General features: G+C 41.3%; 1 protein-coding gene across 1 annotated transcript; it reads left to right on the top strand.

The window, feature by feature from the left end:
* Nucleotides 1-1,945: 1,945 nt before the first annotated feature.
* Nucleotides 1,946-9,616, top strand: LOC127191823 (interferon-induced very large GTPase 1-like). Its single transcript, XM_051149156.1, has one exon. The coding sequence runs from the start codon at nucleotides 2,071-2,073 to the stop codon at nucleotides 9,355-9,357; it is 7,287 nt and encodes a 2,428-aa protein (XP_051005113.1). The 5' UTR covers nucleotides 1,946-2,070; the 3' UTR covers nucleotides 9,358-9,616.
* The last annotated feature ends 2,345 nt before the right edge of the window (nucleotides 9,617-11,961 follow it).

Here is an 11,961-nt window from a genome sequence, read left to right as displayed (position 1 = left end):
TGTATGCTATTAGTATGTGTGTCTACATACATAGGTGTGTGCGCTATTAGTATGTGTGTCTACATACATAGGTGTGTGCGCTATTAGTATGTGTGTCTACACACATAGGTGTGTGCGCTATTAGTATGTGTGTCTACATACATAGGTGTGTGTGCTATTAGTATGTGTGTCTACACACATAGGTGTGTGCGCTATTAGTATGTGTGTCTACATACATAGGTGTGTGCGCTATTAGTATGTGTGTCTACATACATAGGTGTGTGCGCTATTAGTATTTGTGCCTACACACATAGGTGTGTGCGCTATTAGTATTTGTGTCTACACACATAGGTGTGTGCGCTATTAGTATGTGTGTCTACACGCATAGGTGTGTGCACTATTAGTATGTGTGTCTACATACATAGGTGTGTGCACTATTAGTATGTGTGTCTACACACATAGGTGTGTGCACTATTAGTATGTGTGTCTACACGCATAGGTGTGTGCGCTATTAGTATGTGTGTCTACATACATAGGTGTGTGCGCTATTAGTATGTGTGTCTACACACATAGGTGTGTGCACTATTAGTATGTGTGTCTACACGCATAGGTGTGTGCGCTATTAGTATGTGTGTCTACACGCATAGGTGTGTGCACTATTAGTATGTGTGTCTACACGCATAGGTGTGTGCACTATTAGTATGTGTGTCTACACGCATAGGTGTGTGCGCTATTAGTATGTGTGTCTACACGCATAGGTGTGTGCGCTATTAGTATGTGTGTCTACACACATAGGTGTGTGCACTATTAGTATGTGTGTCTACATACATAGGTGTGTGCGCTATTAGTATGTGTCTACCTAGTCTAGCTAGTAGTATGGTGTCTACACCATAGGTGTGTGCACTATTAGTATGTGTGTCTACATGCATAGGTGTGTGCACTATTAGTATGTGTGTCTACATACATAGGTGTGTGCACTATTAGTATGTGTGTCTACACGCATAGGTGTGTGCGCTATTCGTCAATGGCTCTTCACATGATTCAAAGAAGCTGCTAACAAAGGGAGGGTTAAAAAGAGTTACTGGCACAAAACAAATTAGTAGTGTTTCTAAATGCCGGGAGAGAGATTTAATATTATAAAATGACCTACAAAGAAGTGACACCCCAGGCATGGGGATGCATTCTGGCAATCCCAGCTTTCAGGAGACCAAGGGGGGAAAAATCATGAGTTAGAGTCCAGCCTAGGCTAAATAGCAAGCTCCAGACCAGCATGAGCTAACTAGTAAAACCCTGTCTGAATAGGAAGGAAAAGGTGACAGAGAGATAGGAACAGAACCAGTCAACACTAGTTTCACAACAGTTAATAAAGAAAACATAATCAACCGATAATATCACTTGTTTGGGGGGTTGTTTTTTGTTTTTGTTTTTGTTTGGTTTGGTTTGGTTGGGTTTGGTTTTTCAAGACAGGATTCCTCTGTGTAGCCTTGGCTTCCTGGACTTGCTTTGTAGACCAGGCTGGCCTCAAACTCACAGAGATCCACCTGCCTCTGCCTCCCTGAGTGCTGGTATTACAGGTGTGCACCACCACGCCTGGCTGATATCATTTGTTTTTAAAAACATCAACAAAGCAAACTTGTGTATATTATCAAACACTATCCTTCATGTTAATTCCCTCAAAGCAATTGATTGAGTGTAAAAGAAAGTTTAAAAATCAGGCAAAGTGGCAAGCAGCAGTGGCACACACCTTTAGTCTCAGCACTCAGGAGGCAGAGGCAAAAGGATCTTTGAGTTTAGGACCAGCCTTCTGATCTACAGAATAAGTTCCAGAACAGCCAAGGCTACACAAAGAAACCGTGTCTTGAAAGCGAACAAACTACTAAATCAGGCAAAGTGGCAACTCACCACGGTATCCAACAAGATAGGCTGCGCACACACATACACTCACTTTTTTAAAAAACATTAGAACAATCACAGGAGATTTTAAAAAAACAGATATGAAACCTTAGTAATTCAATTTTATGGTTGCACAACCGACACTTCCTAAGGTCAGGACACAGCCAAGACTAATTGCAATCTATTCCTCACAGAACGATGGCAACAGCCACGTGCAGCCCTGATGAGCCTCAGCCCAGATGCAGACAAGATCTCCAGGAGATGCTGACAGAAGTGGGGCTGTCTGTTGACTACTGGCTGCCTAAGCTGCAGGAAGACTTGGGTGTGACCTGTGCTCAGGCCTTACAACACTTAGAAGAAAAAGACCTCCAGAAGCTGAAGTCTCAGACACAACACGCATGGGAGGAAAAAGCTCTGGAAAAACTGCTTGACCTCTCACAGACAAACAATGTTGCAGAGCTCCAGGAGACACCAGGGGAGATGATAAAGAGCAGGCAGAGGCAGGCAGGACAGGCACTGCAGGCGCTGAGAGCCTTGCAGTCAGAAGGGAAGCACAGACAGGAAGAGGCAGTGAGGAGAAAAGAAGCAGAGCTGAGGCAAGCAATGGAGATCCCTGAAGAGTGCTGGCTAAGGCCTGAAGTGTCCCTAGAAGAGGTCACTGACATAATGGAGAGGCATCTCAGTCACATGGAACAGACCCTCGCTCACAGTCAAAACCTCTCAGATAGAGACCTGGTAAGACGGGCATCTGGAGGGCTGGCCCTGCAGGGCATTTATAAGACCTGCCACCAAAAGAGCCTGGTAGCAAGGAGAGAAGAGCTACTTAAGGTCCCTAAGGAGTTCTCACTTGTTGGCCCAGAACATGGCACATGGACAGAAACAAAGGAATTTTCATCTTTTCAAGAACAAGCCATATTCACAGAGACTATAGAGAAGCTCAGTTTCAGTTCACCATCCTCGGTTAAAGGTGAAGTTTGGGGACTTAGTCTAGAAGCTGGTGTGGGTCAAAGCAAACACACAGAATCTGAGGCTCTCCACCAATTACATTCAGAACAATCTTACTTCTGCTTAGCCAAGTTCAGATACATACCACTGGCCACCTGCCGCTTTCACATGAGTCATCTTCAACTCTCCAACGCTGCTCTCCAGGAACTAAAAAATATTGAAGAGCTCCTGGATCAGACTACACATCCAGACGGATTCCCCTTACTGAGGCACAGGGCTGAAAACTTTTTCCACAGGTTTGGCTCTCATGCTAACCAAGGCCCAATGCACCTGGGGGGCATCTATTGCTGGAAGGCCATTTCAGAGGGTTTCAAAGGTGAACAGCTGGCTGATGTAAAGCAGCAGGCAGAGGAGTCCTTGAATATTTACATAAAGGGCAGCTATAATGGCTTTGGAGTTAAAGGTGGTGCAAGTGTAAATATCTCAGACTCACATTCAAAAACAGCACATTACAGTACAGCTCATCAAAACTTTCAAAGAAAGGTGCAACTGTCTGTTGCCCAGATAGGTGGACCAGCAGAAGCAGATGGAATTGCCCAGTGGACAGCTGGTCTTGTTGCTAGCAATCAAACCTGGTCTGTCATTGACCGGGAACTCCAGTTGGTGCCTATTTGGGACATCATCCTCTCTAGCCACAGAAGTGATTTTAAGGATGCCCTTCAAGTGGCCAATTACCTAAAAGATAACTACATGGCTCTGACTGGACTCGCTGCCCAGATTCAGGAAGGAGAAGAATTTCTTACTGCTGGAAAGGAAGCTAGGCTTTTCCTAGAGGATGTGAAATGCTGGGAAGTTTCTGATCCTGAAGAACAGCTTAATAAGTTGATGGAGTTCATGCAAACATTAAGCCAAAAAACAAAAAGTTATGACATTTGGATTAATACATGCCTCACAGATTGTGATCTGCAGAATTTTCTAATAAACACTGTCAACTTTTGCAGAAATTCACCCACTTACAAAACTCAGTTTATTAAATCTCAGTTGTGCAGCCTTCTAGAACCTCATGTCTACAAAGTGACAAATTTTCCTCAGGCACACTCCATCATACAGTGGATCAATTGGTCAGAGTCAGAGGAAGAACAATTCAAAATCACCTCATTTTCTGAATTCATTAAGACTTTAAGGAAAACCCACAAAACCCTGATGGAAGTGAATATCAAAAATGAGTCCCCAGAAACAGTAGAAGAAGCAAAGAGAATGGCTACATATGAGGTCACCACAGCTCTTGGATCCTTCTTGATGTACCTCAGAGAAACAGAGCAGCCAGACTTGGAGCTACTGCTACTTTCCATTGCAGCTGGTGCAGGCTATCAGTTGGAAAACAATATTTTTCAGCATCTTCTGGGCTGTAATGAGTTGAACTTCCTCTTGGATCAAGTGCAAAGTAACCAAGACAAATACAAAGAGCTTAAAACTATTTGCAGTTACAGAGCCCAGGCATTCCTGGTGCTCATAGCATTAAGAGCCACAGTTGAAATCACAGATATTTCTACAGAAGAGAAAAGACAACGTTTGATGTTAGTAAGACAACATATAGGACAATCGTTGTCTGAAGAGGTTGTACATATCCTCACAAAACATGGAACACACCATGATTGGGAGAATCTGGAGAATGATTTGAGATTTCTCATTGATGGGGACTATAAAGCCACCATCCCTTCTTTCCAAATGGATGAGGTAAAAAAACAATTGCAAAGTCTCTGCCATGAAAAGGAAGAGACTAATGAACACCAAAGTAATGAAAACAACACAAAGGAAATGATAAAAAAGGGACCTTTCCTGGATTTACTCCAGCGTCTAGGCCTAGAACATCACTATCCAAAAAGAATGAGCAGAGCTGACTTCCATCTGATCTACAAGACTTCTGTGTACAACACACTGCCAAGATCTGAACAGGAGCTTCCGTTCTATTTCCTTCAAAAGCTACTGATGTTAGATTATGGGTTGAGACATCTTATCTTCAAAGATGAGGAAAACATAGAAAACCAGATCTCTGAATGTTCTTCCAATCATGAAAATGAAGACTTTGATCCATATGAAGATATCATTAAAGATGATGACAGTCTTATCTGTCCTTCAGCCACTGAGTCCCAGCCCCACATTCACCCAATGGATATCCAGATGGCCATTTTTCACTGTACAGATCATCTTACCAGGCAATATATTTTGTCCAAACTTTCCATTTGCCAATATGCACTCCCCCTTGTGGTGCCAAATCCCAACACTTCTCAAATAGAATTCTCTCTCTGGTCCCTCAGACAAATTAGGAGAAGTTGGCAAAATGCAAGTAAATCTCCACAGGAAAAGAGCTACAGCCACAAGGATCAGCAGATGTGCCGTGTCTCTACCCCCATTGTGTCCTTCATTAGAGTTGGAAATGGCCTCTCTGCTTCCAAATCTCAGATCATGAACTCTCTCCTCAGTAAACGTAAACATGATGTATTTTTTCACAGACACTGCAGAGGAAGCAACAAGCACTGTCTCCTGATGGAAGGAGTGGTGGAGATCTGCTGGTTCTGCCCTGGGGGCCAAGGTGAGGACATATTTGACAAGTGCCTGACCTTTACCAATCTTCATGGAGATGCCAAGGAACATAGCCAACAACTCAGCTTCCTGCAGGATGTCTCTTCTCTCATTGTGATCCTCATGTCAGCTTCTGATGACAATAAAGAAAACCAACAACTTGTCAGACATCTCTGTCAGTCATCAAGACCTTTGATCTGTTTGATTGATGACAAAGAAAAGGCTGTAGCAAATAATTCTGGTAAAAGAATGAGAATCGGCATCAGGAATAGAAATGAGGCAGAATTGACAGAGGAGCTCACAAATGGCATCAAACACTTTCTAGAGCTCTCTGGTACTGCTCTCAGCTTAGAGGACTGTTCACAGATGGCTAGAAAACAGGGCTTCCTTGTTGATGAAGACCAGAGAGACTGCAAGGAAGCCAAAGAAAAGGCACAGACTATAATGGCCCTCCTGGAGGAATGCAAGTTATCTCAGACAAAAGAATATTTACTACCCCTTCAAGGACAACTTTGGCATCTCTGGTGTAAGAAGGACAAAGAATTCTATCACCTGAGAGAAAAGGGGAATCGGAGCATTGAACAACACAAGAGTGAGATAGAGACAGATAAAAGAATAATTCGATGTCGGCAGTTGGAAAAAGCCTTTCCTCTCAATGATTTAATGCGCTCTGTTCTTGAACTTCTCCAAGAATATTCAGAAACTCGTAACAAACTCTACTTTTTGCAGTGGCTGGCTCTGTTTTTTGACAACCTGACTATCGAACACCTGGAAAAGTTGCATGAAAAGCAGAGGTCTTTGTGGCTAATGGTACAAAGAGAAAAGCAAAGAGCACAGAAAAGCAACTCCCTGACACTTTGGCAGAAGCAGATAGAAGCCATCTCTACGGAGATTCATGACTGTACACTAGGAATTGAGCACCTTCTCCGAGAAGTTGGCCAGATCTATGAAGCTCTGGAAGAAACTTCTTCCTCTAGAGATAGCCTTTTTCTCTGCCTCCCTCAAATTGCTGCAGACCTGATGATAGCTGGTGTTCCCATTGAGCTGATGGATGGGGATGCTTCCTATGTGCCTCTGAAGTGGGTGGCAGCTATTTTTGATAAGATCTCAGAGAAAGTTGGAGACAAAAGGCTGTTTGTTCTCTCTGTCCTTGGCCTGCAGAGCTCAGGGAAGTCTACCCTGCTGAATGCACTGTTTGGGCTGCAGTTCACAGTCAGTGCAGGCAGGTGTACCAAGGGGGCCTACATGCAGCTGCTGAAGGTGGAAGACACATTCACAGAAGAACTTGGCTTTGATTTTATGCTTGTTGTTGACACAGAAGGACTTCGGGCTCCAGAACTCAACAACAAATGCCAGAATTGGGACAATGAGTTGGCAACCTTTGTGATTGGCCTTGGAAACTTGACTCTGATCAATATTTTTGGAGAGAATCCATCTGAGATACAAGACATCCTACAAATAGCTGTCCAAGCTTTTCTAAGGATGAAACAAGTGAAAATCTCCCCCAGTTGCCTCTTTGTCCATCAAAATGTGGGAGAAATTACAGCTAAAGACCAAAATATGGAGGGACGAAGGCAATTGGAGCAGAGACTGGATGAAATGGCAGTAACAGCTGCAGAACAAGAAGAGTGCTCAAATGTATCTCACTTCAGTGATGTCATTAAGTTTGATGCCAATAGTCATGTTTACTACTTTGCTCACCTCTGGGATGGCAATCCCCCAATGGCCCCTCCTAATCCTCGTTATAGCCACAATGTCCAGGAACTAAAGAGTAGAATTATTTTGACTGCCAAACAGGAAGCCAGAGGAAGCATCATGAAGATCTCAGATGTCAAATTTCGAGTTCAAGATTTGTGGAAGGCCCTAGTCAATGAGAACTTTATTTTCAGCTTCAGGAACACCAAAGAAATCATGGCCATGAGCAAGCTGGAAACCATGTATAACCACTGGACCTGGGAGCTGAGGAGTCACATGTTGGACTTTCAGAACCAGCTGATAAATCAGATTCAGAATGGGAAAGTTCAGGTACTCAAAACAAGCATATTTGAGGCTCCCGTCACAGAAAAGTATAAAGCCATTAAGCAAGAACTTGAAAAATATTTTGATGAAGACCCAGACAATGAAATACTGATTCAATGGAAATCAAATTTTGAAAATAAGCTAATAATCCTTAAAGAGGCACTTATTTCAGACACCAGAAGAAAAGCTAATGAACTTATTCAATTTAAGAAAAATCAAGAAAGGCTGGATAAGAGAAAGTCAAGCTATGAAAATGAATTATTGGAAAGGAGCAGAAAGTTGGCTTTAACTATAAAAGATAAAGAATTAAATGAAGAAGAGTTACATGAAAAATTCAATCCACTCTGGAAAAAATGGGTCTGTGATGTGTCCTCAGATCTTCCTCCAGTCATAGAACCTGACATTGACACAGAGTCTGAAAACATCCTTTGGGAATATTTCCCAAAGGAGATAAACATGGTAGACATACTAATGAGAAATTCAGAAGAAAAATTTCATATAAATTATGATGAGCATGTAAAAATGAGCAAGAAATACAGCTTCATGACTCGGACATTAAAGGCCTGGGATAGGGAATCCATTAATATGACTACTGAAAAAATTATTACAAGATTTAATGAAACTATAAACAATATTCAAAAAAAGCAGTGTGATTATAATACAAGTTATTTCCATGAAATCCTGAGGGTAATAGAAGAAGAAGTGAAATCTGCACCTACTGAGGAAAGATACACATTTACAAGCAAATACGTCATTGACTTATCTGTATGCTTATTTCGAAGAGCATCCAAGAGTTTCAAGGAAATGCACAAGGCATTCAAAAGAGCAAATGACCCTGTGAACTATCTGGAGAGGAAGAAAGATGATTTCTTTATGAGCTTTAAGATCTCCTGCCAAGGTGCCACCTCCATCAAAACATTTGTTGATTTTCTTTGGCACAAACTCACCCCTGCTATCTCTGCCACCATAAGAGAGAAAATGGTCATTAAAATTGCTGGAGCCATGCGAGCTAGCTGCCCCGAATTCAATGGGAATAGGGCTAACCTGGAGAAACACATTCTCATCTCTCTGGCAGAGGAAGAAAACTTTGATAATTACTGGCAGTACCTTCACCACACAAAATCTTTTTTCAGCAGCTATATTGAAAACCATATTAAACAATACTGTTCATGTGAAGGAAGTAAAAACATAAAGACTTTTTTAAAAATGAGTTTAGGTGACATCAAGAATGCCATCCTCACTGCCATTCATGAGTCCACGGCAGTAGCTAAAGATAAAGGCAGCACCGCATCTGGTTGGCTGGATTTGTTCTGTGATCACCTCGGGAGCAACCTGATCTTCCCAAGAAGAGACCTGATAAGCATTGAGCACCAGGAGATAAAAGATACTGAGTTTCTCAAAGAAGCCATGAGTGCAGCTTTGGATCCTGCAATGAGGAAAGTAGAAGAGGACTGTTCAAGTAAGCCCATAGACGAAATGGTTCCTGACATTGAGAAAATTCTCTCTGAACATCTCTGTGGCTGCTGGAAACAATGTCCTTTGTGTAATGCAATTTGTACAAACACCATTCCCCAACATGACGGAGACCACAGTGTGCCGTTCCACCGTCCTCAGGCTGTCAGTGGATGGCATAAGCATAAAACAGACCACTTTGTCATTGATTGCTGCACTAGTTCAGTAGCAAGTGATCGCTACATACTTTTGGGAAATAGCCGGGAAATCCCATATAAGAACTATCGGCTGGCAGGAGAGGATTACGCCACATGGAGCATCACCCCAGATTCATCTACCCAGTCATACTGGAAATGGTTTGTCTCACACTTCAGATCAGAACTAGAGGAAAAATACCAGAAAAAATTTACAGATACAGGTAAAATCCCAGAGGCATGGGCCAAAATCACAAAGGAGGATGTACTCAATGACTTAAAAGAACAATAATATTCAATGAGCAATCCAATATTAGATAGAAAGAGTCACAGCATACCTAAGTAAACCTAAAACTACTCCTCCTATCAAAAGTCTCCAATATTTGCATTTTGTGATAAAATGTGTAAAAGCTTGAAGCTTTCCTATAAAATATCTTTAAATCCCTTTGTCTCAAAGATGGCCTAGAAATTATGAGCAGGTGCTGTTCCTGTAGAGGATAATCATAACACAAGAAAATCAATTACTAGCATATGTGGATGTATGATAAAATAAAATCCATTTAAAAGACCAAAGTCATACTTCAAACCACAGCTATATATATTTTTACAGGATATAACCTTAGGGGCATTCTTTCAGTTGAGGCAGAAAGAGATACCAGGAAGGGCAAGAAAGGAAATGCAAGGCCTGTGCATATGAGGCTAGCTCACATGTAGCATTCTACAACATCCAGTCTTGGAAGATGGGAGTTACTCACTTATAAAAGGACTCTAAAAAATAAAATAAAGACTATATAGAATTATAGAATATGGTGACAGCTACCAGGGGCTGAGGGTAGTAAAGAGGCAAAAAGACATTATTCAAAGGGAAGAAAGTCTCAGACACAAAGACAAAGTTGTGGTGACCACAGTTCATAATGTACATTTTGAAGCTACTACAAGAGTAAAGTGTAAATGTTCTTGAGCCAAAGAATGACGAGTAGGTGAGGTGATGGATATGTTTATTTGCTCATATGTTTATTGCTTATTTGATCTTTTCACAATGTATAAACAGTACCACATTGAACCCAACAATAAATATGACTATCAATAAAAACATTAAGTTTCAAAAATATAAAAATGTAGATTTCTTAAATGAAGATTGACTATTATACCAAGAAGGCTTTTGGGTTTTTGTTTGTTTGGGGGGGGGGTGGAGCTGAGGGGTTTTTGGTTTTATTTTTTAAACAAGGTCTCATGTAGTCCAAGCCGGCCTCAAATTCAGTGTGTAGGTGAAGAGGACCCCAGATCATCTTGATCTATCAGGCCCAATTTATGTGGTTCTAGAAAATCAACCCCAGGCCCTTATTTGCTAGGCAAGCACTCTACCAAGTAAGTTACATCTTCAGGCTTGTACTGAGAATCTTTAGGAGGATTCTCTTCTTCTCAGAGGGTGGGGCTATGAATATGAGAAAGTCTAATGATTGAGATGTGCCTAACAGCTACCTCCTAAAGTGTACTGTTCTTTACTTGGACTATGGAGAAAAAAATATGTAAAGCACACAATTTTTATCATACTTTCCTCTCGAAGTTGCATTTCTCTTCATTCCGACACCTCAGTAATATCTAAGAAAACAATTCAACAGTTTGTGCTAGCGCTGTGCTACATGAATTGACAAGAGAGTGAAGGAGATGTGTGACAGGATTCAAGATACTGTCACTAGTACTGCTATCATTGCAATAATGGTGTTGTGGGAACACAGTCACTGTGCCCACAGGTTCCTTAACAGTGAAACAGTAGATTCCTCATGCTTTTTGAGGGAATAAATCAATCACTACAAATAAAATAAGAAACATTTACAAATAAAATAGAAACAGTGCAACACAGACAGCAAGTATGTATAAGCATGTTATTACAATATAGTGCCTCTTCTTACTCCTTTCCTTTCAAACAACATTTTATTAGGACACACTAGGCTTAAACAGCTTCATCCATCCATCACTAGGAGTAATATTCAATACGACTCCTTGAGAAATCACACTGGACAATAAATGAACTTCAGATTATTGAAGTCTTTGGGGAATTGATTAGTAGTTACAATGATTCCAATCGTAATCAACCAAATACTTAACAAAGTAATTGCAACAATTATTATCTATCAGTATAGAAAATGTCATCTTGGTCCAATTACAAGTGAGTATATACCATGTGAGTCTTTCTGGGTCTAGGTTAACTCACTCAGGATGATAATTTCTAGTTCCATCCATTTGCCCATAAATTCCAGGATCTTTTTGTTTTTAATTGGACACTAGCCCAAAAGGGATGTCCAATGAAAGTCTTCACTTACCAGGAGATCGGGATAGATGTGGGGACTTCCTACTGGGACTCTAGGTGAGGGAAATATGGGAGAATGGGGAAATAGAAGGATCCAAAGAGTCAAAGAAATCCACAAGAAGAAGATCATGACAGGCAGATCTGAACCCAGGGGGGGTCTGCTCAAACTACTACACCAACCAAGGATAATACATGCAGTAAACATTGAACCCCTACTCAGATCTAGCCAAGGGATAGGATATTCTTCACAGTTGCGTGAGAGTGGAGACTGACTCTGACATGAAGTCTGGTGCCCCATATTTGGCCACTTCCTCTTGGTGGAGAGGGTTGGTGGCACTCAGAGAAGGATAAACAGGCTATCAGGATGAGACTTGATAGGCTGTGACCATATGGTGGAGAAGGAGGTCCCCTTCTGTCACAGACCCAGGGGAAAGGAAAAGGGTGAAAGAGAGAGGGAGGGAGGAATGGGAAGATAAAAGTGAGGGGATAACAATTGAGATGTAATCTGAATAAATTAATAAAATAAAAAATAAAATAAAATCAGCAATCAATAAAGAATTTTGTAATGTTTAAAATATTCATTTT

The sequence above is a fragment of the Acomys russatus genome, chromosome 7, assembly GCF_903995435.1.
Source record: "Acomys russatus chromosome 7, mAcoRus1.1, whole genome shotgun sequence".
Classification (NCBI taxonomy): domain Eukaryota; kingdom Metazoa; phylum Chordata; class Mammalia; order Rodentia; family Muridae; genus Acomys; species Acomys russatus.
Note: the sequence above shows the minus strand (reverse complement) of the source record. Positions and strands in the feature narration are given on the sequence as shown.